We start from the raw sequence: 27,232 nt of genomic DNA, 5'->3' as shown, positions 1-27,232 counted from the left end.
TATGTGTAAAAATTACCCAAGATGATCCATTGGGTACAGAAAGAAAATAGAGCTTTGACTTGTACTCATTTTAATTTCAACTCTATGTCCATTTTATATATGTTTATTTTTTATTTTTATTTTTTTAAATTTTATTTATTTATTTATTTTATATATGTTTAAAGTGTATATTTTATTAGTATAGTAGTCCATATATGTCATTTGTAAATAAATTCATACAATTTAGTAGGTGATGGATTTAGAATGTGAACTTGGGTCCTGCTGCCTTGAAAGCCCTTGTTTGTTCTGTTGTACTACGTTGCCTCAGAAGTTAAGTGCTTTCAGTAATTTTGCATGGTTGATGAATAGCAGAGGATGAACTAGAACTTGAACACACTTTTCTAGTCCTGTAATTCCAGTGTCATTTGCTGTTTTTAAGAAGGGGGAGGAGGATGTGGAGATGAGGCTGTGGAGTCAGGTAGAGAGGAGCCTAAGTGACCCATTTGAAAAGGGCAATCCCTGTAGTGCTCTGTCTTTTCTTTTAAGTGTCCGTTTACCTGTTTCTTGAAGGCTAGAAGAAGCAGACCATCTCCTTTCTCCATCTTTTGCTGTGAGGAATGAGAGGAGCAGAGGAGTTTATGCTTCCGCTTACCCTTCCCTCACAAAGGGAAAATTCGTCATGCTTCCTTTGAAATGGGACTGACTCTGATGTATTAACTGTTATATAAAATTTTTTAAATTTTAATTCCTTGAGTTTGAGCAACAAATAGTTTGGGAGATCCAAAATCATACAGGCTCAGAATAGCTACTTTGTACAATATTAAACTTATCCCCTCCAACCCTCTTTGTCCTTTCTTTATTTTGCTAATACTGCCATTAGTTGTTGGTCCCCATGTCCAGCTAATCAGGAAGTGCAGTCATTTCTGTCTTTTAAGTATATCTCACTCTTAGTATATCCTTCCGCTTCCTTAGTTTTGTCCTTCATTTCTTACCTGCCGTGAGTTTTGTTTTCCAATACCACAGGCAGAGTGATATGTCTGTGTTATAAACGTTCCACCACTGTCCTGTTTAAAATACTCTAGGAGGGCTCAGCAATGCAGAAAAGATAAAGTTCAGTCTTGATAACATGGCACTCAGGGTCGTTCCTGATCTGGCCCAAGTGTTTCTTTCCAGACTCATCTCTTACCACTTCCCTCTCCACTACTCTGTGCTTCAGGTATCCTGAGCATCACCCTTTTTTACACTTTTACATATAATTTTTCCATTATTTGGATTTTCTTTTTCCTGGCAAATCCTTACTGTTCTTCAGAATTCAACTCAAATGAGTCACTTCTTTTATAAAACTTTGGACTTTGTCTTCAGTTAGAGGTAATTCCATCATGCTTTTATTTACACTGTGAGAGTCAGTAAATTGCAGTTACATTATTTTCTCATTTTCTCATTAGGCTACTTAATTAATATTTGATTTCTTAATAGTGAAGACTGTACTTCCAACACTCAGTGGTATTCCTTCATTTAAGCTTGCTAAGTAAGAGTAAACTGTTGGTTTTCTTTATTCTCCCAGTACCGATTTTATGGAGAACCTGTAGTAAAAGCATGTGTTGAAAATGGAACTAGCTGTATTGACATCTGTGGAGAACCTCAGGTATGTAAAATGGAAAAGAAGGAACAAAATTAACAATACAACTTTCTGTTAAAGTGAAAAATATTTAGTGTAATTTTGCAGACAGATTTTAGAAGGTGATGACTCTGTAGCATTTAGAGATGGTATTTCATTGAAAGCTTGAAGGAGAGCATGATGGTAAGGTCTTAGCTTCAGTTTTCTTGAATTTTTCTTCCCTTCATCCTAATTTCTTCCATGGCCTTTGTGTATAGGATGTGTTGATTTTTATTGCTACTGCATGCTGTAAACAGAATTAATTAAAATAAAACTTGCTCAGAGTCATGCAACCATTAAGTAGGAAAACTAGGACTTGCATTGGGGTTTGCCTGAATTAACACTGCAGGAAGTGGAGTGTTAATAAGCACTGAGCTACACTAGCTCCTTTATAACTGTAACCTCATATGTCCCTATAGTCTCTGCTGAGTACCATCATCAGTGTGCTGGTATATACATACTTAGAGCTTATCAGTTGGCGATGTATATTGGAAAGTGTTAAGAAAGTGTAAATTACCAAGACTGATAAAAGAAGAGGTAGGAAATATGAATGTAAAAGAAACTATTCCTATCTTATTTAAAATATTCTAGAGCAGAGAAAATGGTGGAAAGCTGCTAAGTTATCTTATAAAGTACCATGAACGTGGCATCAAAACCTAGTAATGAGCCAGAATATATATAAGTCAAAAATACAGATTTAAATACAAATTTAAAATGGGCAAAGGGAAGAAAAGAGGCAAATCACCTGTGCAGAATTCCACATAATTCACATAACTACTGTGCCCTTGAGGAGGGGGAGCTTCACTCCTCCCTCTTTATGTGTGGGCTGCACAGTCACTGCCTTCCAGTGAGTACAGTATGGAAGCGGCGGGGGGTGGGGGGGGGGCGGGGGGAGAAGAACTTTACAGTGGAGACACCAGACAAATGCCGCCTCAGCCAGGTGTTCAGGGTCAACATCACCAGTGAGAAATTATGTTGATAGTATGCACTCTTCTTTTTTTAAATGATTTACAATATTGTGTTAGTTTCAGATGTACAGCAAAGTGTTTCAGCTATATGTATATATATTTTCAGATCTTTTTCCATTATAGGGTATTACAAGATACTGAATATAGTTCCCTGTGCTGTACAGTAAATCCTTGTTGTTTATCTATTTTATACATAGTGGCGTGTATCTTTTAATCCCATACTCCTAATTTATCCATCTCTCCCTCCCTCCCACTTTGGTAACCATAAGTTTATTTTCTGTGTCTGTGAGATAGTATGTACTCTTGATATGACATCAGGAAATGGCACTTTACCCCGTCTTCCTCCCCAAAACCTGTAACTCTAGTGTAGTCATGAGAAAATCATGCGACAATTTCCAATAGAGGGGCATTCTACAAAGTACCTGACCACTGCTGTAAAGGTCATCAAAACCCAGGAAAGTCTGAGAAACCATCACAGCCAGCGGAGCCTAAGGAGACATGACAACTAAATGTAGTATGGTATCCTGAATGGGATCCTGGACAGAAGAAGGACATTAGATAAAAACTGAGGAAACCTGAACAAAATAGGGACTTTAGTTAGTGATAATGTATCAGTATTGGTTCATTAATTATAATAAATGTTAATGTAAAAGATGTAATGATAAGGTTAACTGAGTGAAGAGTACCTAGGAACTCTCTAGTACTCAATTTTTTTCTGTAAATCTAGAACTGTTTTTTAAAAAAAACAGGCAAAGAATTTGAACAGACATTATCCCGTTCTTGTGTTCCCTCCTTTCCTACCACTCTTTCTACTTACATATGTGCACAGATATATGTTTGTAATGATGTTCATCTGGAAGATGTGATTCGGGGTAACTTTTTTTTGTTTTCTTTGTATTTTTCTATATTAATTTTTCATAATAGGTATTGCTTTTGCATTTAAAAGTCATTCTAAAAAATGAATTAAGTCAGATCTGCATACCTCTCACACCACCTGGAACATAGTAGGTATGTTTGCTGAGTAAGTGCCAGCTATTTGGCAGTTAATATTTTGCTGCAGAGCCATCTTGGTTAGCATTTTCACAGTTTAATTGCTTTGTTTTTAAAGGTAAATCATTTAATTTTGGTCTAGATGTTTCTCCGTAGCTCTGATTCAGATCTTTTGTCTTGAATCTTTAGTTTCTGGAACTAATGTATTGGAAGTATCATGAGAAAGCTGCAGAAAAAGGGGCTTATATCATTGGAAGCAGTGGCTTTGACTCCATTCCAGCAGATCTGGGAGTAATATATACCAGAAATAAAATGAATGGTAATTATTGATCAAGAAGCAATAATGGAATTTAAAATAGAGGTGTTTCATGTTTGTAATTGTGGTGAACTAAAATCTTCTTGAGAAAAGAAACAACTATTAATGGGTAGTATTAAAACACATACTTTGTTTTTAATATAGCTGTACTTGTTAGAAAATGATATTGACACTATTGTTTTTTGAGGTATGGATAATACTATAAGTGTTCTAAAGGAAGGAATTCTCCATTAGAATTTAGTTGTGGTTATAGCTATAAAATTTCTGGAAAAAATTTTTGGCAGGCATTATAAATTCAAACTTGCTTTGTTTAGGAATTAATACATCTTAAAGTATAATTTATACACATACTATAATTGGAAAGTTTTAATTTTTTTTAATGAACAAAGCTAGAAAGTATTGAACAAGCTTTTTGACATCTTTTTTAGCTCATTTATAAAATGGAGACAATAAGAATGGAAAATAATCACTATTATAGTAAAACAGTGGAATGTTATACATACATAAAAAATGCCCTTTATAAAAATGACCTGAAGCAAATAAGTCCAGTTCTATATAAACCATTCTAGAGCTTAAAATTATGGAAAGTGTTCCAGTTTATATTAGAACGGTAACTCTGAGACCAAAGCTCAACAAAGGTAATACGCATGCCTGCCATTTATTGATTTTAGATTTTAGAAATTGAGGAATAGAATACTTTCTTAACACAGTGAATGTCAGAAAGCAGTAGGCAACATCATACTTAATGATGAAACGCTGGAACCATTCCCAATAAAGAGAAGGGCATGAATTGAACATCTTTAAAATATATATTTAGTCTTCAACCCATGGATTTGGTATATTTCCATTTATTAAAAAACGTACTAAAAAAATCTCCATTTACTGAAAAAGTTTAGAGTATTTTTATGGTGGTCCTACGTGTTTCTTATTGAGGTTATTCTTAAATATTTAATAGTTGTTATTTTGAATAGGTCCTTTTTTATTTTTAAGGGAGAAATATTACTTTAAGATTTATTTTAGAACTTTTTTTCAGTCACTGAAACCTAGGAGTCAGCATTTAACAAATACCCCAGCTAATTGTTGATTCAGGTGGCTCACATTGCATTACATACTGCCTTAGGCGATACGTGTTCTTTCTGTGCACAGGGTTAGATCAAAGAGTCATGTATCCAGGCCACTTTCTCTTAACAACTCTCAGAATCCTCTCCAGTGAGTTAGAATTTAATGATCTATTCTTGGTTTTTGACAGTGTTAGATAAGTGATATTTATGTGGCTTTAGTTCTTTTCTGCTGTAACATCATTGTAGATGGTGTGGTTATTTGTTACCTTGCTCATTGTCAACTTTCTAAGGCCCCATGCTTTAATTTTCTCTTGGAATTAAAACTAGGAATACTGTCTCTTAACAAATTGGTATATTTTATCAGATTTTGAGAATTAGCTAGCCCGTTATGTTTTTCTTTTGTCTTACTGCTCTCAATAAGCTCAAAGATTAATTAAATACTTAACCACTATATGTATGTATTAGTCCTCACGGTTAATATAATTGATTTCTCCCCTTTTTTCTGGCCTTGGTTTTCTACTTTGTTTTTACTCATTATATTTTTATTTCATTTAAATAGCCTTACTTTAAGTATTTAATAAGCCATCACAAAGGCCCATTTTGGTAGGGTTTCTGTATATTCATTTTAAGTCACTACTAATGAGTCTTCTTGAAAGCTTTCATATTGGAAAATAGAATAATTCCCATAGATGTAGTTGTTTTTTTTTGTTTTGTTTTGTTTTTTTTTTTTGCTGTACGCGGGCCTCTCACTGTTGCGGCCTCTCCCGTTGCGGAGCACAGGCTCCGGACGCGCAGGCTCAGCAGCCATCGCTCACGGGCCCAGCCGCTCCGCGGCATGTGGGATCTTTCCAGACCGGGGCACAAACCTGTGTCCCCTGCATCGGCAGGCGGACTCTCAACCACTGCGCCACCAGGGAAGCCCATAGATGTAGTTTTGAGAACTGATGGCCTTCCAGAATCAGTGAGCTAAATTGTTGCCTTATTGGAAGAGATTTTTTGCAATGTCAGTTTGAATACTAGAAAAGATTTTGTGAGTACCAGCAGTTAATTTATACTAAACTACTATTTTTCTGATAATTTATCTGGCTTTAGCTGCTCCTTGAATCTGTTTACAATAACCTAATAATACTGTTATAGCACAGATTTTCCTGATTATATCAGCTGTAGGCCTAATAAAAATGTTCCCTAAATGAATAGGAATAGCTTATTATTACTTATCCTGGGTTAATAGATTTTTATTTGATTTTACTTTTACCATTTTCCTTCTCTTTTAGGTACATTGACGGCTGTGGAAAGTTTCCTGACTATACATTCAGGACCTGAGGTTAGTTTTTGTTTGTCACGTGTTTTCTTTGTTAATATTAAAAACATTTTGGAAATGATACTTGCCTGTTAAAAAGGTTTCAATTAATTAAATTGTATATACAGTTGTAATTTTTAGTGTATGAAAGTCACTGTTTAATTTTAAAAAGTAAAGATTGCTGTGAGTTATTTTGACTTAAAATAGAATTTGTTTAAAACTGCACAGTTCATTATTAGAATGAGTTACCATCATCCTAACACTAAAGATCTATCATTGTTATGTGATGAATGTTGTCAGCCTAGAAAATTATCACCTTAGTGCAAATCAGTGCATTTTTATTATGTGCCTAATTTGGAGTTAGGTGTTCTTGTGGCCATACAAGAAATGTATAATGTAAATGTAATCTTACTGAATTTATGGTCTATTTGGGAGCATAAGATAGTTGCATTTCTGGGAAAGAACCATGTTTTGTGGTAGTAGTTTTACTGCCAGTAGTGTCTAACACAATTCTCTGTCTATACTTGAGGCTTCATAAGTATTTATTCTCTTTAAAAAATACTCAGTATTTCACATATTGTGTAATACAAGTATATATAGTAGTGCAAGATAGTGTGACACATAAATGAACAACATGCAGACCCTTAAAGGGAATAATTTAGACGAGCAGGAGACAAAAATTGTTATTAAAGAGGTCAGATGAAATACTATAGGGTTCTGAGAATGGGGAGTTACATCTAGCCGGGAGGCCAGAGATCAAGGACTTTTTGGAGAAGTTGGGATATGGAATTTTAAAGGTTGGTGCTGAGGAGATGTGGATAAGGGAGAAAGGAAATAGTTTAATAAAGATGTAACTGTGGGATGGAGTGGAGCATGTTTAAGTAACGGTTTTATTTGTCTGGATTGTAGGTTCAGATGAATAAACATGAAGAACTATATAAAACTTGCTAAAATGTGTGGTTACAGATAATATCCACTAGAGTATCAGAATAAAGGGAAGTGACAGTGGGCCTGAGTAATTTGGGAATGCCTCATAGAAGTCTTATTAAGTTGAACCTTGAAAAGTGAATAGCATTTGGAAGGTGAGAGGCAGCAACCTAAACAAAGGCTCAGAAATGAGAAAGAAGGACATGCTTGGAGCTCTGGGGAACATGAGTTAGAAAGCCAACTCAACCTGGTTTAAACCAACAAAACAGAAAGGAATTTATTGATTCATGTAACCAAACATCTGCAAGTAAACAGTATGGCTGGATCTGGATGTTCAAATGGTATTATTGGAACTCATTTTTTTCTCTTCCTCTTCCTGTCTCTGCATTACTTCTGTGCTCCTCAGTGTAGGCTCTCACAATCGGGGGTGGGAGGGAAGGTACTGGCAGCCCCAGGTATGCATTGTCCATAAGGTTCATGATTTCCCAAGAACAGCTAGCAGCGTTTGAATATTCAAAGATGGGGAAGATTAGTCAAGTATTGGGTCATTTGGTCATTCTTGAGCCAAACAGTGTGACCTGCGGTAATGGAGTAATAAGGTTGCCCAGGCCTGGGTCATGGGCCTCTGGAGAGGGAATCAGGGCCAAGCCCTTCTCAACAACACGTAACAAACTTCCAATAGGAAAGAGAGTGTTGTAAGCAGAACATAGGGTAGGGGAATTAAGAATTCCCTGCAGGAAATTAGTGCAGGACTGACAAAAAACAGATGTCCACTACAGGGAGATAGTGAGAAAACAGAGCTAGAAAAGAGGCTTCTTTTGAAAGAGGAGCAGGAGATGATCTATAACAGGAGATGAGAGTTGTGTCTCCTTCATATGGTTGCTATGAGGATTAAATTAGTCAATGAATATAAATCAGAACAGTGGTTGGCACTTTACAATCACTCAATAAATGTTATTAAGTCCTATTATTATAAGGACTCAAAGTTGGGCCTTAATCAGGACGAGACATTTGAAAACATCGAAATCAATGCAGCTCCTTCTCATTCCCCTTAAAGCAAAATACAGAGCCTTAATTTCACAAGGATGGACAGAGGTAACTGCCTTGATTCTATGCATCCCTTGGCACAGGATTGTTCTCCTCCTACTCCTTATCCTACTTTTCCCCTTAAGCTTTGTTACTTTACATAAAAAATTGAATCTTAGACTGTGTATTAGACCATAAAGCAAGACTCAAAAGAATTTCAGAGAGTTGGAATCATATACTCAAGGACAGTGCTGTCCAGTAAATCTTCCCTCAGTGATGAAGGTGTTCCATATATGCTATATAATGGCTTCCATACCAGATAGTGCAGCTCCAGAGCGGGGTCAGCCCATGGCCTACTTTTATATGGCTGTAAGCTAAGAATAATTTTAACATATTTAAAGAGCTATAATAAAAAAAAAAATACGCAGCAGAGACCAGATGTGGCCTGCACAGCCTAAAATATTTAGTTTGACCTTTTACAGAAATAGTTTGCCAACCCCCATTCTAGAGTATGTTTTAGACTATAATGAAATTATACTAGAAATCAGTGAAGAGATAATAAGAATTCAATGTCTTCACTTCTTATAGGTTGTTAGGATTTTCTGTATACTCTTAAGTCCGTTTTGGTAGTTTGTGTCTGCATTAGTTTCTTAGGACTCCTGTAATAAAGTACCACAAACTGGGTTGCTTAAACAAGGGAAACATTGTTCTCACAGTTCTGGAGGCTAGAAGTCCATGATTAAGATGTTGGCAGGGTTTCTTCTGAGGGCTGTGAGGGAGAATCTGTTCCATGTTTCTCTCCTAGCTTCTGGTGGTTTGCTTGCAATCTTTGGTGTTCCTTTGTTGTAGATGCATCACTCAGACCGCTCTTCCATCTTCATATGTGTGTGTGTCCAAATTTCTCCTTTTTATAAGGACACCAGTGGTTTGGGGTTGGGGGCCCACTTCCTCCAATATGTATGACCTCAGCTTAACTAGTGACATCTACAACAACCCTCCTTACAAATAAGGTTACATTCTGAGGTACCGGGGGTTAGGCCTTCTACATATAAATTTGGGGTGGGTACAAAATTTAATCTGTAACAGTGTCTTTCTAGGAATTTGTCCATTTCATCTAGGTTGTTTAATTTGTTGGCATACAGTTGTTCATAGTATTCCCTTATACTCTTTTTTATTTCTGAAAGGTTGGTAATGCCCCTTCTTTCATTCCTGATTTTAGTAATTCGAGTTCTCTCTCTCTCTCTTTCTTTTTCTTTCTCTCTCTGTCAGTCTAGCTAAAGGTTTTTCATTTTGGTTGATTTCTTCAAAGAACCACCTTTTGGTTTCATTGATTTTCTCTATTGTTTTTCTATTCTCTGTTTCATTTATTTCCACTCTAGTCTTTATTGTTGCTGGATACAACAGTAATATAAAAATCAGTTGCATTTCTGTATACCAGCCACAGTTAGAAAATGAATTTTTTAAAATGAGACCATTTATAGTAGCATTAAAAAATCAAGTACTTAAGAGTAAGGGATGTAAAATGTACAAGATTTCTGTGAAGAAAACTATAAAATGTTATTGAGTGACCTTAAAGAAGACAAATAAATGGAAGAACCCACCATATTCATGGAGTGGAAGGCTCAATTTTGTTAAAATGTCAGTTTTCCTTAAATTAATTTATAATCCCATATAATTCCAATCAAAATCGCAAACAGGTTTTTTTTTTTGCTTGCTTGTTTTGTTTTAGTATGCAATTTGAAAAACTAATTCTAAAATGTATATGGAAATGCAGAGGGCCAAGAATAACCAACACTTTCTTAAAGGAGAATAAGGTAGAAGGATGTTCTTGAATGTCAAGACATTATTAAGTCAGAGTGTTACATTGGCAGGGAGATATCAATAGGCCAGCAGATTAGGATAAAGAACTCAGAGTAGTTTGTGCATATATGAGCACTTGATTTATGGTAAAGGGTCTTTTTCGGGAGATGATGGGTGTGGGGAAACAATGAAATTGGACTCATACTTTGCACTGTGTACAAAAATCAAGTTTAGGTGGGTTATAGACCTAAATGCATAAGGCTAAACAGTAAGCTTTTAGAAGATGAATATTTCATGGCCTCAAGGTCAGGAATGGTTTCTTTTTTTCCAGAAATATATTTTATTTTGTTAATTTATTTTTATTGAGGTATAATTGACATATAACATTGTACTATTCAGGTGTACAACATAATAATTCAATATTTGTTTATATTACAAATGATCACCACTAGTTAGCATCCATCACCATACTTAAGTTTTTTTTCTTGTGATGAGAACTTGTATTTATTTTTTTTGAAGTAACTTTTCTTTATTTGGAATCTGATTATCAACAGCTCTTTATATGTTTATTTTTTAAGCATATAAACAATTTTTAAAATTTTATTTATTTATTTATTTATCTTTGGCTGTGTTGGGTCTTTGTTGCTGCATGCGGGCTTTCTCTAGTTGTGTCGAGCAGGGGCTACTCTTCATTGCAGTGCGTGGGCTTCTCATTGCGGTGGCTTCTTTTGTTGAGGAGCATGGGCTCTAGGCGCATGGGCTTCGGTAGTGTGGCACACAGGCTCAGTAGTTGTGGCTCACGGGCTCTAGAGCACAGGCTCAGTAGTTTTGGTGCACGGGCTTAGTTGCTCCACGGCATGTGGAATCTTCCCAGACCAGGGATTGAATCCGTGTCCCCTGCATTGGCAGGCAGATTCTTAACCACTGCACTACCAGGGAAGTCCTAAGAACTTTTAGGATTTTCTGTATACTTTCCTGGCAAATTTCTAATTTTCTATATAATATAAACTATAGTCACCATGTTGTACAGGGAACAAATGACTGCTTGCAAAAGACACGGAAGGCATTAAATATAAAAAAAAAAAGTGGAATACATTTAAAATTTTAAATTGAGTATTTCTTTTTATATCACAAGACACCATTAAGAAAATGGAAGGTCAACAGCAGAGTAGGAGGTCCTTCTAACACATGATGAATCCTAACATCACAATTTTGAGCAAAAGAAGCCAAACTCAAGGAATATACATGATATGGTTCCATTTCTGTAAAATTTAGAAACGGGCAAAACTCACTGCACTGTTTAGAAATGAATACTTAGGTGGTAAAACTCTTAAAGAAGCAAGGAGTTTTCTTGATTACCACAAAGGCAGGACAGAAGGAGGGCCTTCTGGGTTTACATAGATGTTAGCTTCATAATTACATTAAATTATACTTTTATGTCTTGTGCACTTTTCTTCCTATTTTTCAACAAAATAAAAGGTTTTTAAAATGGAATGTAATTTTTGCCTTTTTGATGGCTTATTTGTATGAGAAGATACTCTTAACGTTTTTAAAAAAACTATTTTCTCCTGATTTTTGGAAATCTTTGCAAGTAGGTCAAATTGGCTAGGTGCAGACTGAGGATAGTTTCACAAATCAAACTCTTAAGACTTTTAGCTCTGATTTAGTTTTAACAAACAGAAGAAATTAATCTGTACCAGAATAGAAATTAGGTTGGTGTCTCTTTACCTTTCAGTTTCATCAAAGCTGTTATATGAAAACCTGAATCTTCTGATGGTTTTAGTGTTTCTATTTTTCTGCTTAAAGCAATCAGTGATAAATAGTTGAGTGAAAATGATGACATGAAACTTATTAAAAAGAGCATAAATAATGGTAGGAGGAAAGAAGAAAGGGCATATGTTTGTAAATATATAATATATAAATAGGGTATAAATAGTGAATGTGATCAAACTAATGAGTTTTACTACTGCCTAGCCAGTCATAAAAATTTATCTCAAGATTATTAAATAAGGGATTATGCCTTGCTCAAATAGAGGTGAAATGTTCTTTGTATCAATTATAAATTACTTGGTTTTACATTTTAGTACTTATCCCTTAAGACATGTTTCTTTTAATATTTTAATTTTATTGGAGTATAGTTAATTTACAATATTGTGTCAGTTCTAAGACAAGTTGCTTTAACTCTTGAATTATTTTGTTAGGGGTTGTGCACTCATGATGGTACCTGGAAGTCAGCGGTTTATGGTTTTGGAGATCAGAGTAATTTGAAAAAACTACGAAATGAGTCCAATTTGAAGCCTGTCCCAATTGTTGGTCCAAAATTGAAAAGAAGGTATATTATCTCAAAATCTATTCTTCAGTTTATCTAACCATATTGTTGTTTATCTGACTGTTAATAACATATGCTACTAAGAAAAGCCTGGAGACTTTTATAGTGAGTTCAGGATTGTTTTCAGAGATAAATAAAATATAATTAATATGTTACCCTAAGTTTAAGTACTTCATATATAATAATACATTTGGATTCTGGGAAAATTCTGGAAAAAATCAGTTTTATGACTCTTCACTATCAATATCAAAATTAAACATCAATTAAATTTCATGCTGTAAAAATGTGATGATCTTATGTATATTAATCAACCTATTAATTAGTATTTATATGTGAGAACTCTAAACTCAGAGTTTGGCTGTTGAAATGAGTGTTCTTCTTATCATTATCTAGGGAAATTGATGGGGTATAAAAATGGTTAAACTATATGTGTTAACTGCCCATGGTGTGAAGAATACTACATTGTTCCAACTTGTCACTTGTTTGGGTGCAGGTGTAGAGAACAAAGGACAAATACTGAAGTAAATTTTAATTAAGAGCAGATCTGCCATCTTTACTGTTATTATTAATTGCCTCAAGAAGAGTTAAGGTTTTTATTCAGAAATTTACCAGTTATAGTTGTGGTCACTGTAAATGGAGAAGATACAACATGCTTCTGTCTTGCAGGTGGCCAATTTCTTACTGCAGAGAACTCAACAGTTATTCCATTCCTTTCTTGGGAGCAGATGTGTCTGTTGTGAAGCGGACTCAGCGTTACTTGCACGAAAATTTACAGCTATCACCTGTAAGCGTATATGATTTATTTTTTAATAAAGAGTATTCTATGTTTGTTTCAGTTCCCCTATCATTTTAATGTAGGATTTTTATGTTTATAAAGCAAAAAATGAAAGAGCTAAAATAGTGCATGTTTCAGTTTCTGGAAGCATAAAGAATTAGTAGTGTAGAACATTTTGCATTTTATGGGGGTGGTAATAGCCTTCTCCCATAATTCAACTCTGACCTTCTGAATACCTTTTTAATGTAACACAATAGCAGCAAGTTCAATATAGGAAATCCTGGTATCATAAATACCCAACAGTCCTGTTGCGAATTTCAGCTGCTAGAATACTCTTTCTGTTGCTTATGGAGGTGTCTAGGTTCTTCTCTCTTGCTACGTCTAGAGAACTATCCTACTCCATTTGGTGAGGGAAGTAATTATTCCCACTGCTGAGACTTGAAGAGGAAACTGTGTCAAGTTTAAAAAAAAAACAAAAAACGAGAGTATTTTCTTATAGAAGAGATTGTAAGTGGAGTCTACACTCTATAATGTATAATTGTTAAACTCAGGTATATTGTTATGGACTTTTTATATATAGATTATGTGGACTTTTGTGTTCAAGTAGGGGGAGCTAATTACCTTTTGCAACAATTTTTTTTTTAACATCTTTATTGGAGTATAATTGCTTTACAATGGTGTGTTAGCTTCTACTGTATAACAAAGTGAATCAGCTATACATATACATATATCCCCATATCTCCTCCCTCTTGCTTTTCCCTCCCACCCTCCCTATCCCACCCTTCTAGGTGGACACAAAGCACCGAGCTGATCTCCCTGTGCTACGCGGCTTCTTCCTACTAGCTGTCTGTTTTACGTTTGGTAGTGTGTATAGCTCCATGCCACTCTCTCACTTTGTCCCAGTTTACCCTTCCCCCTCCTTGTGTCCTCATGTCCATTCTCTACGTCTGCGTCTTTATTCCTGTCCTGCCCCTAGGTTCTTCAGAACCCTTTTTTTTTTGGATTCCATATATATGTGTTAGCATACAGTGTTTGTTTTTCTCTTTCTGACTTACTTCATTCTGTATGACAGACTCTAGGTCCATCCACCTCTCTACAAATAACTCAATTTCGTTTCTTTTTATGGCTGAGTAATATTCCATTGTATATATGTGCCACATCTTCTTTATCCATTCATCTGTTGATGGGCATTTAGGTTGATTCCATGTCCTGGCTATTGTAAATAGAGCTGCAGTGAACATTGTGGTACATGACTACTTTTGAATTATGGTTTTCTCAGGGTATATGCCCAGTAGTGGGATTGTTGGGTCATATGGTAGTTCTATTTTTATTTTTTTAAGGGACCTCCATACTATTCTCCATAGTGGCTGTATCAATTTGCATTCCCACCAACAGTGCAAGAGGGTTCCCTTTTCTCCACACCCTCTCCACCATATATTGTTTGTAGTGTTTTTGTTTTGTTTTGTTTTGTTTTTTTGCAGTACGCAGGCCTCTCACTGTTGTGGCCTCTCCCGTTGCGGAGCACATGCTTCAGACTCCAGACGTGCAGGCTTAGCGGCCATGGCTCACGGGTCTAGCTGCTCTGTGGCATGTGGGATCTTCCCGGACCGGGGCACGAACCCATGTCCCCTGCATCGGCAGGCGGACTCTCAACCACTGCGCCACCAGGGAAGCCCATGTTTGTAGATTTTTTGGTGATGGCCATTCTGACCGGTGTGAGGTGATACCTCATTGTAGTTTTGATTTGCATTTCTCTAATGATTAGTGATGTTGAGCATCCTTTCATGTGTTTGTTGGCAATCTGTATATCTTCTTTGGAAAATGTCTATTTAGGCCTTCTGCCCATTTTAATAATCTCTTTTAAAAAATGTCCTCCCTGGGGGCTTCCCTGGTGGCACAGTGGTTGAGAGTCCGCCTGCCGATGCAGGGGACATGGGTTCGTGCCCCGGTCCGGGAAGATCCCACATGCCGCGGAGCGGCTGGGCCCGTGAGCCATGGCTGCTAAGCCTGCGCGTCCAGAGCCTGTGCTCCGCAACGAGAGAGGCCACAACAGTGAGAGGCCCGCGTACCTCGAAAAAAAAAAAAAAAAAAAAGTCTTCCCAGTGTCTGATTTCTGGACAAGCTTTTGGAACATAACACATTCATAAAATGGAAACTGCTTTTGTTTGATATTTATGACTATAGAGTAAGTTATTAGTAGCTAACATTCTTGTATTACTTGGTCTAAGAAAGTAGGGAGTAACATCCTGACTTTATATTCTTCATCTAGGTTCAGTATGCTGCTTATGTAACTGTGGGAGGTGTCACCTCTGTTATTAAGCTGATGTTTGCTGGACTTTTCTTTTTATTCTTTGTGAAGTTTGGCATTGGAAGGCAACTCCTCATAAAAGTAAGTAATATTTCTATGAAATTAGACCTTAGAAGTATTTTCCATGAAGTTTTGAAAATATCACTAAAGGTTTTTTTTTTTTCCTTTAGTTCCCATGGCTCTTCTCCTTTGGTTATTTTTCAAAACAAGGTCCAACACAAAAACAGGTAACTCTTTCCTTTGTATCCAGGTCTCTAAAATAATATTTTTCTTTATTTCATTTTTACTTTTCCTCAGTGTAGTGAAAATAACAGCTAAGACCTGATGAAGCACTTACTGTGTTTCAGACACTCTTTTATAGTCTTTACATAAATTGGATTACTCAGTCTTTTTGAACACTCCTTGAGGTGTTATCTCCATTTTACAAATGAGGAAAATGAGTCACAGAGAGGCTAAGAAACTTGCCAAAGTCCTATAGTGAGTAAATGGCCAAGTTAGGATGAGAACCCAGCTATCTGGCTCCAGAAATTATATTCTCTTTACTTCATAGAGATTTCAAATATTTTTACTCTTCAATTTTTCTCCTTCATTATCTCCTCCTTTTTTACGTCTTCTCTCCCCCTCCTCCAAGCTTCCCTTCCCTTTCCTCTTTCACACACCCTGGATCCCCATGGTAGATAAGTTGAATTACCATCTGTCCGGTATCCTCAATATAACTGCTTCAGGCACTTCAGATTTCATGTGTAAAAGCTAAACTTATTTCCACTGAACCCTCTTCTTCCTTCTGTGTTTCCCATCTCAGTTGGTGGCACTGTCATCTGCCCAGTCCTGAATGTAGGCATCATTCTAGATTTTTCTCCAAATCCATCATAACTACCTTAGTTCAGGCTCTTATCCCTCTTCTCTTCTCTCTCTCTCTCTCTCTTCCTTCTAATTGTGGTAAAATACACATGACAAAATTCCCCATCTTAACCATTTTTAAGTGCTCAGTGGTATCAAGTACTTTCATATTATTATACAGCCATCACCACCATCCATTTCCAGAATTGTTTTCATCTTGCAAAACTGAAACTCTATACCCATTAGAAAATAACTCTCCTTTCCCCTTTTTCCCCAGTTCCTAGCAAACACAATTCTACTTTGTGTCTATGAGTTTGACCACACTAGAACATCATGAGTGGAATCATGCAGAATTTGTCCTTCTGTGATCAGCTTATTTTACATAGGATAATGTCCTCAGAGTTCATCCATGTTGTAGCATGTGTCAGAATTTCCTTTCTTTTGAGGCCAAATAATATTCCATTGTATATAGGCTTGTTTCTCAGTATCTTCAGAGGATTGGTTCCAGGATGCCCCACAGGTACCAAAATCCATGATGCTCAAGTCCCTTATATAAAATAGCATAGTATTTGCATATAACTTATAGACATTGTCCTGTATACTTTAAATCATCTATAGATTACTTTATAATACCTATGTAAATACTACATAAATAATTGTAAATGGTAGGTTAATAGTTGGTGGCATAAGGCAAATTCAAGTTTTGCTCTTTGGAAATTTCTGGAAGTTTTTTCCCAAATAATTTGGATTTGACATTGGATGAGTGTGGACACAGAAATCATGAATATGGAGGGCTGACTGTATATACCATATTTTGCTTATCCATTCATCTGTCCATAGACACTTGGGTTACTTCTATTTTTGTCTATTTTGAATAATGCCTTTATGAAATTGGGTGTGCAGATATCTCTTCAAGACCCTTCTTTCAGTTCTTTTGGGTATATTACCAGAAATTCAATTTTTGGATCCTGTGGTAATTCTAGTTTTAAATTTTTTAGGAACCAACAAACTATTTTCCACTGTAGCTGCACCATTTTACATTCCCACCAACTGTGCACAAAGGTTCTAATTTCTCCATATCCTTACCAACACTTGCTATTTCCTTTTTTTTTTTTTTATAGTAGCCATCCTAATAGTTGTGAGGTGATCTCTCATTATGGTTTTGATTTGCAGTTCCCTAAATGATTAGTGATGTTGAACTTCTTTCCATGTGCTGCTTATTGGCTTATTTGTATATCTTCTTTAGAGAAATGTCTATTCTTGTCATTTGCCCATTTTTGTGCTGTATTGTTGAGTTCGAGGAGCTCTGTGTATATTCTGTATATTAATCCCTTATCAGATATGTGATTTGCAAATATTTTCTCCCAGTCTGTGGGGTTGTCTTTTCACTGTTAATAGTGCAGGCCCTTATCTTTCAGCTGAACTGTTCATAGCCTTCCTATGATTTCTTTCTAATTCATCTTCCCACTGCTGTATAAGAAATCTATGATGCAAATCTGACTCTGTTCCCAAGGATGGTTCAACATATGCAAATCAATCAGTGTGATACACCACATTAACAAAAGAGAAGACAAAAATCATAGGATCATCTCAATAGACGCAGAAAAAGCATTTGATAAAATTCAACATCCATTCATGATAAAAACTCTCACCAAAGTGGGTACAGAGGAAACATATCTCAACATAATAAAAGCCATTTACCACAAACGCATAGCCAACATAAAACTCAACAGTGAAAAGCTGAAAGCCTTCCCACCAAATTCAGGAACAAGACAGATGATGCCCACTCTCATCACTTCTGTTCAACATTGTATTGGAAGTCCTAGCCAGTGCAGTCGGACAAGAAAAAGAAATAAAAGATATCCAAATTGGAAGGGAAGAGGTAAAATTGCAGATGACATGATACCCTATATAGGGAACCCTAAAGACTCCACACAAAAACTATTAGAACTAATAAATGAATTCAGCAAGGTAACAGGATACAAGATTAATATACAGAAATCTGTTGCAGTCCTTTACACTAACAATGAAATATCAGAAAGAAAAAGTAAAAAAAAAATCCAGTTTAAAATCTCATCAAAAAAAAAACTAGGAATAAACTTAACCAAAGTGGTGAAAGACCTATATGATAACTGTAAAACATTGATAAAGGAAATTGAAGATGATTCAAAGAAATGGAAAGATAGCCCATGCTCTTGGACTAGAAGAATTAATATTGTTAAAATGGCCATACTATCCAAAGAAATCTACAGATTTAATGTCATCCCTATCAAATTACCCATGACATTTTTAACAGAACTGGAACGAATAATCCTAAAATTAATATGGAACCACAGAACTGCCAAAGCAATCCTGAGGAAAAAGAACAAAGCTGGAGGCATAACCCTTCTAGACTTCAGACAATACTACAAAGCTATCATAATGAAAACAGCATGGTATTGGCACAAAAACAGGTCAATGGAACAGAATAGAGAGCCCAGAAATAAAACCACACACCTATAGGCAATTAATCTTTGACAAAAGAGGCAAGAATATACAATGGAGAAAAGACAGTCTCTTCAGCAGGTGGTGTTGGGAAAGCTGGACAACTTCATGTGTCAATGAAATTAGAACACTCCCTCACACCATATACAAAAATAAACTCAAAATGGTTTAAAGACCTAAATATAAGACACGATACCATAAAACTTCTACAGGAGAACCTGGGCAAAGCATTCTTGGACATAAATCATAGCAATATTTTCTTAGATCTGTATTCCAAGGCAAAAGAAATAAAAGCAAAAGTAAACAAATGGGACCTAATTAAACTTAAAACCTTTTGCACTGCAAAACAAACCATCAGCAAAATGAAAAGACAACCTACGGACTGGGAGAAAACATTTGCAAACAATGCAGCCAACCAGGGGTTAATGTCCAAAATATACAAACAGTTCATACAACTCAATATTAAAAAAAATCCAATTAAAAAATGGTCAGAGGGCTTCCCTGGTGGCGCAGTGGTTGAGGGTCCGCCTGCCGATGCAGGGGATGCAGGTTCGTGCCCCGGTCCAGGAGGATCCCACATGCCGTGGAGCGGCTGCACCCGTGAGCCATGGCCGCTGAGCCTGCGCGTCCAGAGCCTGTGCTCTGCAGCGGGAGAGGCCACAACAGTGAGAGGCCCGTGTACCGCAAAAAAAAAAAAAAAAAAATGGTCAGAAGATCTAAATAGACATTTCTCCAATGAAGACATACATGTGGCCAAGAAGCACATGAAAAGATGCTCAACATCACTAATTATTAGAGAAATGACAAAACCACAATGAGCTATCACCTCACACCAGTCAGAATGGCTATCATCATAAAGTCTACAAATAATAAATGCTGGAGAGGGTGTGGAGGAAAGAGAAGCCTTCTACACTGTTGGTGGGAATGTAAATTGGTACAGCCACTATGGAAAACAGTATGGAGATTCCTTAAAAAACTAAAAATAGAGCTACCATATGATCCAGCAATCCCACTCCTGGGCATATATCCAGAAAAGAGGAAAACTCTAATTCAGAAAGATAAATCCACCCCAATGTACATAGCAGCACTATTTACAATAGCCAAGACATGGAAACAACCCAAGTACCCGTCAACAGACAATTGGTTTGAGGAGATGTGGTGTATATTACTCAGACATAAAAAAAGAATGAAATATTGCCATTTGCATCAAGGTGGATGGACCTAGAGAATACCATACTAAGTGAAGTAAGAGGAAGACAAATATTATATGATATCACTTATATGTGGAGTCTAAAAATTGATACAAATGAATCTATATACAAAACAGAAACATTCTCAGAGATAGAAAACAAATTTATGGTTACCAAAGGGGAAAGGGCGAATAAATTAGGAGAAGGGGATTAACAGCTACAAACTACTATACATAAAATAGATAAGCAACATGGATTTACTATATAACACAAGGAACTATGTTCAATATCTTGTAATAACGTATAATGGAAAATAATGTGAAAAAATATATATACACCCGTATAACTAAATCACTTTGCTGTACACCTGAAACTAACAATACTGTAAATCAACTATACTTGAATAAACAATAAAATCTGACCCTGTTATCACCTTCTTTAAAATACTTCCCTGGCTTATTGCTTTGACAATGACTCTTACAGCTGGGACTTTATATATCAGAATCACCCAGTGAGATGTTTTCAAATACATGTTTTGACCCTGGCATCTGGACATTCTGATTCAGTAGGTGTGGAGTGGGGCCTCGAAGGATAGGTCAGTGGTTCTCAGCTTTGGGAGAGAGCCCAAAACAAATGACCAGAGATGCGGGTTTGATTGGTGTGGAATGTGGCCTGGGCACTGGGCTTTTTGAAAACTCCCCAGTAATGTTAATGCACTGCCAAGGTTGTGAATCACTGATGTGGAGGTAGGAAGGTTCTGGGTGATGTTTGGGTTATTTTGGTCCACACTCCTAGAGCACCAGTGACTGAAGTCCATCTCTGCAGATGTGAGGGCCTTCATGAGCTAGCCCTGGATAGCAGATAGGCTTTTTTTTTTTATGCCAACTCTGATTAATTGGTAGTAGCATCCTAGAGACTGTTGAAAATTGTCTCATACTGAATGTGTCATGCCTGAGAGGGTTACAATCAGATAGCATGTGTGCCTCAGGCAGGGGAGGAGACAAGTACAACCTGTGTGTCTGACTTTGTTCACACCCTGTTCCTCTTCAGTTGTATGTTCTAGCCATGTTAGACTGCGATCCACCATGCTACTGCATCCCTTCTCGACTTTTTCCCCTGAAAGGGGTTCTTGAGTTAAAAATTAGAAACCACTGGTGTAGGAGCAGTATAAGTGTGAAAAGAAGGAAGAGCTTACAATGGTCCTGATTCCAGTGCTGAAACTTACTAATCATTATATGGGTTCTTAACACTGTTTAGATTTATCACGGCCAGAAGAATTGGTTACTCACTGTAACTAATTCACAAGAGCCTGAGGTATATAAACCAGAATGCAATTAATTAACCAGAAATATATCTATTAGGTAGGTAAGATAATTTCAGAACAAGGCATTGTCCTGCTTACTTATTCTCTCCATTTAAGCAAATTACAGAAGACAATTCACTTTTTTTTTTTGGTGGAATCAATCTTCACAAGAGATGGACTACAGTGCAGGTAGCCTGGAAGAGTTATCCTCTCCCTTAGACATGTTTGGACAGAAAAAAATCAATAACTTCTCTCCCTATTTGTTTCCTCTTTTCCTTTCTTCTCTACTTGCCAACACTAATTCTGGGAGATTTAGTGTATAGTGAACAATCAATCAGGCCTTGAAAGGCCTGGATGCCATCCTATTATTTTATTTTTTTCATCCTATTATTTTAAGATAATCTCTGCTCAGATCTCATGAACTCACTTACAATTTATAATGTAATGCTCAGGCATTTATAAGGCTACATGTTGTAGGATGAAGTGAGGGACATGGGAAGGAAAAGTTGTCATGCCTGAGAAAGCTGCCAAATATCTTTGCACCAAGGAAGTCCACTTGGTTTCTTTTGTGAAACTTATCCAACTTGGCTTCCTCCTGTTTTTATTTGGAATTCATCTTCTTTGGTATTATTGGCCTTTGACAGCATATGACCTTGGGCATACATTAGTAGATGAATCTATTGCTACTTTTAAATAATAGTTACCTAATTTTGATAAATGTACTGAAAAGCTCCTATCTTTTTCTTTATTTTTTATTCAATTTATTTAATCTAAAAAAAATATCCAGTTCATTGATTTCTTCCACCCCTACCCCCTGCCTCTGACAACCACCAATCTGTTCTCTGTATATGTGACCTTAATATATATATGCGCGCGCGCGCACACACACACATACATATATACACACTGCATTTTCTTTATCCATTAGTGGACATTTAGGTTGTTTCCACGTCTTGGCTATTGTGAATAATGCCGTAGTGAACATGGGGATGCATATATTTTTTTCAAATTAGTGTTTTTGTTTTCTTCAAATAAATATCTGGGAGTGGACTTGCTGGATCATATGCTAGTTCTGTTTTTAATTTTTTGAGGAACCTCTATACTCTCTTCTATAGTGGCATTCAATTTACATACCCACCAACAATTCACAAGGGTTCCTTTTTCTCCACATCAACACTTATTTGTCTTTTTTGATAATAGCTATTCTGACAGGTGTGAGGTGATATTATGGTTTTGATTTGCATTTCCCTGATGATAGTGATATTGAGCATATTTTCATGTGTCTGTTGGCCATCTATATATATTTTTTGGAAAAATGTCTATTCCGTTCCACTGCCCATTTTTAATCAGGTTGTTTGGGGTTTTGTTGATGTTGAGTTATATACATTCTTTGTATATTTTAGTTATTAACCCCTTATTAGGTACATTGTTTGCAAATATCTTCTTCCATTCAGTAGGCAGTCTTTTTGTTTTGTTGATAGTTTCCTTCACGGTGCAAAATTCAATTTAATGTAGTCCCACTTGTTTATTTTTGCTTTTGTTTCTCTTGACTGAGGAGACATATCCAGTAAAATATTGCTAAGACCAATGTCAAAGAGCATACTACTTATATTTTCTTCTAGAGATTTTTGTGGTTTCAGGTTTTACACTTAAGTTTTTAATCTACTTTGAGTTTATTTTTCTATATGGTGTGAGGCAGTAGTCCAGTTTGATTTTTTGCATATAGCTGTCCAGTTTTCCCAACACAATTTATTAAAGAGGTTGTCTTTCCTGTTGTATATTCTTGCCTCCTTTGTCGTAGATTAATTGAACATGTACGTGTGGGATTATCTCTGAGCTCTCTATTCTGTTCCATTGATCTATGCGTCTGTTTTTTTCTGCCAGTACCATACTGGGTTTTTTGGGTTGTTTTTTGTTTTTTTGGCCATGCCATGTGGCTTGTGGGATCTTAGTTCCATGACCAGGAATCAAACCTGTGCCCCCTGCAGTGGAAGCATGAAGTCCTAATGGCTGGACCACCAGGGAATTCCCAGTACCATACTGTTTTGATTACTGTACCTTTGTAGTATAGTTTGAAATTAGGGAAGATGACACTTCCAGCTTTGTTGTCCTTTCTCAGGATTATTTTGACTATTTGAGGTCTTTTGACTTCACAATTAAGAATTATTTGGTCTCAGTCTGTGAAAAATGCCATTGGTATTTTGATAGGTGTTGCATTCATTCTCTAGATTGCCTTGGGTAGTATTGTCATTTTAACAATATTAATTCTTACAATCCATGAGCATGGTGTATCTTTCTATGTGTCGTCTTCAGTTTCTTTCATCAGCGTCTTATAATTTTTCAGGTATTTTACCTCATTGGTTAGATTTTTACTAGGTATTATTCCTTTTGATGCGATTGTAAATGAGATTGTTTTCTTAATCTCTTAATGATTGTTTGTTGTTAGTGTATAGAAATACAACAGATTTCTGTATATTAACTTTGTATCATATCCTGCAACTTTACTAAATTCATTTATTAGTTTTAATAGTTTTTTGGTGGCATCTTTAGGATCTGTTGCATGTAGTATTGTGACCTCTGCAAACAGCGACAGTTTTACTTCTTTCTTTCCAATTTAGATTCCTTGTATTTCTTTTTTCTTGTCTGATTGTTGTGGCTAGGACTTCCAATACTATGTTGAATAAAAGTGGCAAGAGTGGGCACTCTTGTCTTGTTCCTGGTGTTAGAGGAAATGCCTTCAGATTTTCACCATTGAGGATGATGTTAGCTGTGGGCTTGTCATATATGGCCTTTATTATGTTGAAGTATGTTCCCTGTATACCCAGTATGTTCCCTGTATACCTTGTATCACAATGATTGATTTGCAGTTATTGAATTAACCTTACATCCCAGGATAAATCCCACTTGATCATGGTATATGATTATTTTAATGTATTGTTGAATTCAGGTTGCTAACATTTTGTTGAGGATTTTTGCATCTATGTTCATCAATGATATTGGCTTGTAATTTTCTTTTTTTGTGATATCTTTGTCTGGTTTTGGTATCAGGGTGATGCACGTTCATAAGAATGACTTTGGAAGCATTTCTTCCTCTGCATTTTTTTGGGATAGTTTGAGAAGGTTAGGCATTAACTCTTCTTTAAATGTTTGGTAGAATTCACCTGTGAAGCCTACTGGTACTGGACTTTTGTTTATTGGGAGTTGAGGGTTTTTTAAATTACTGATTCAGTTTCATTCCTGGTAACCAGTCTGTTTATATTTTCTATTTTTTCTTGATTCCATCTTGGGAGATTGTACATTTCTAGGAATTCATCCATTTCTATATTGTCCATTTTATTCACATGCAGTTGTTTCAGAAATCTTTTATGATCCCTTGTGTTTCTGTGATATCAATTGTAACTTCTCCTTTTTCAGTTCTGATTTTATTTATTTGAGCTCCCTTTCTTTCTTGATGAGTCTGGCTAAAAGTTTATCAATTTTGTTTATCTATCCAAAGAATCAGCTTTTAGTTTCATTGATCATTTCTATTGTTGTTGTAGCCTCTATTTCATTTATTTCTGCCCTGATCTTTATGATTCCTTTCCTTCTACTAACTTTGAGTCTTGTTTGTTCTTATTTTTCTAGTTCCTTTAGGTGTAACGTTAGGTTATTTACTTGAATTTTGTTTGTTTGTTTGTTTCCTGAGGTTGGCTTGTAATGCTGTAAGCTGCCCCCTTAGAACTGCTTTTCCTGTGCCCTGTAGATTTTGGATTGTTGTGTTTCCACTTTCATGTGTCTCCAGGTATTTTTTTGATATCCTCTTTCTTCATTAAGCCATTTGTTGTTTAGTAGCATGTTTGATTTTTGCAGTGTTTCCTTATAGTTGATTTCTGGCTTCATAGTGTTGTGGTTGGAAAAGATGCTTGATACGATTTCAATTTTCTTAAATTTACCAAGGCTTATTCTGTGGCCTAGCATGTGGTCTATACTGGAGAATGTCTGTGTGTACTTGGAAAGAATGTGTATTCTGCTGCTTTTGGATGGATTGCTTTGTATATATCTATTAAGTTCATCTAGTGTAATATGTCATTTGAGGCCAGCGTCTCCTTATTGATTTTCTGTTTGTGTGATCTGTTCATTGATGTTAGTGAGGTGTTAAATTCTCCTACTATGATTGTGTTACTGTCAATTTCTCCTTGTATGTTTGTTAAGATTTGCTTTATGTATTTAGGTACTCCTATGTTGGATTGTTGTTATATCCTCCTGTTGGATTGGTCCCTTTCTACTTAGTAATATCCATCTTTATCTCTTGTTATAGTCTTGGTTTTAAAGTCTATTTTCTCTGATATAAGTATTGCTACTCTGGCTTTCTTTTCATTTTTTTTCACATGGAATACTGTTTTCCATTCCCTCACTTTCAGTCTATGTGTGTCTTTATATCTGAAGTCAGTCTCTTGTAAGTAGCATATATATGGGTCTTGTTTATGTATCCATTCAGTCACTCTACGTCTTTTGAGTAGAGCATTTATTCCATTTACATTTACTGTAATTATTGATAGGTATGTACTTACTACCATTTTGTTAATTGTTTTCTGGTTGTTTTTGTAGTTTTTTGATTTTTTCTTCTTTTTCTCTCTTCCCATGTAATTTGATGACTATCTTTAGTGTTATGTTTGGATCTCTTTTTGTGTGTGTGTGTGTGTGTATCTATTATAGATTTTTGGTTTGGGGTTACCATGAGGTTTATATATAGCACCCTGTATATATTTGTGATTATTATAAGTTACTGATCTCTTTAAGTTCGAACACATTTCTAACAACCCTGCATTTTTACTCCCCCCTACCCCATGTTAATGTATTTTGGTTTTTTGTTTGTTTGTTCGTTTGTTGCGGTACACGGGCCTCTCACTGCTGTGGCCTCTCCCGTTGCGGAGCACAGCCTCCGGACGCACAGGCTCAGCGGCCATGGCTCACGGGCCCAGCCGCTCCACGGCATGTGGGATCTTCCCGGACCGGGGCACGAACCCGTGTCCCCTGCATCAGCAGGCGGACTCTCAACCACTGTGCCACCAGGGAAGCCCCATGTTAATGTTTTTGAAATCATATTTTACATCTTTTTATTTTGTGTATCCCTTAACTACTTACTGTAAAAATAGGTGATTTTACTACTTTTGTCCTTTAACTTTTCTGCTAGCTTTACAAGTAGTTGGTCTACTACCTTTACTATGTATTTGCCTTTACCGATGAGATTTTTCCTTTCATATTTTTATATTTCTAGTTGTAGTCTTGTCTTTTCCACTTAGAAAGGTCCCTTTAATGTTTCTTGTAAAGCCTGTTTAGTGGTGCTGAACTCTTTTAGCTTTTTGCTTGTCTGTAAAACTTCTCTTTAAATCTGAATGATAGCCTTGCTGGGTAGAGTATTCTTGGTTGTAGGTTTTTTCCTTTCATTACTTTAAAATATGTCATGCCACTCCCTTCTTCCTGGCAAAGTTTATGCTGAAAAGTCAGCTGATAGCCTTACGGGAGTTACCTTGTACGTAACTGCTTGCTTTTCTCTTTCTGCTTGTAAGAGTCTCTCTTCATCTTTAATTTTTACCATCTTAATCACAGTATGTCTTGGTGTAGATATCTTTGGGTTCATATTGTTTGGAACCCTCTGTGTTTTCTGGGCTTGGATGTCTGTTTCCTAAGTTAGAGAGGTTTTCAGCTATTTTTTTCTTCAGATAAGTTCTCCCCCTTTCTCTCTCTTCTCCTTCTGGTACCCCTGTAATGCAAATATTAGTAAATTAGTACATTAGTACCTAGAGGTATCTTTAACTGTTCTCATTTTTAAACATTGTCTTTTCTGTTCAGCTTGGATGATTTCCACTACTCTCAGTTTACTGATCTGTATCTTTAATCTACTGTTGATTTCTTCTCATGTATTTTTTATTTCAGTTATTACATTCTTCAGCTATGTTTGGCTCTTCTTTATATTTTCAAACTCTTTGTTATACTTCT

At 36.1% G+C, this 27,232-nt stretch overlaps 1 protein-coding gene across 2 annotated transcripts in view; it reads left to right on the top strand.

Moving 5' to 3' along the window:
• SCCPDH (saccharopine dehydrogenase (putative)) overlaps positions 1 to 27,232 on the top strand; it is a 40,910-nt gene that overhangs the window by 6,266 nt on the left and 7,412 nt on the right. For both annotated transcript variants that reach the window (XR_013827000.1, XM_079912319.1), the window contains exons 3-9: positions 1,544 to 1,624; positions 3,784 to 3,913; positions 6,246 to 6,295; positions 12,226 to 12,356; positions 13,020 to 13,137; positions 15,398 to 15,517; positions 15,607 to 15,663. Coding sequence is in view for 1 of the 2 variants with exons in the window: in XM_079912319.1 (XP_079768445.1) it covers positions 1,544 to 1,624; positions 3,784 to 3,913; positions 6,246 to 6,295; positions 12,226 to 12,356; positions 13,020 to 13,137; positions 15,398 to 15,517; positions 15,607 to 15,663 (687 nt within the window). In the remaining variant the exon portion in view is untranslated. The remainder of the gene's footprint in view (positions 1 to 1,543; positions 1,625 to 3,783; positions 3,914 to 6,245; positions 6,296 to 12,225; positions 12,357 to 13,019; positions 13,138 to 15,397; positions 15,518 to 15,606; positions 15,664 to 27,232) is intronic.

Source organism: Stenella coeruleoalba (genome assembly GCF_951394435.1).
Source record: "Stenella coeruleoalba genome assembly, chromosome: 1".
Lineage (NCBI taxonomy): Eukaryota > Metazoa > Chordata > Mammalia > Artiodactyla > Delphinidae > Stenella > Stenella coeruleoalba.
This window is presented reverse-complemented; position numbering and strand designations above follow the sequence as displayed.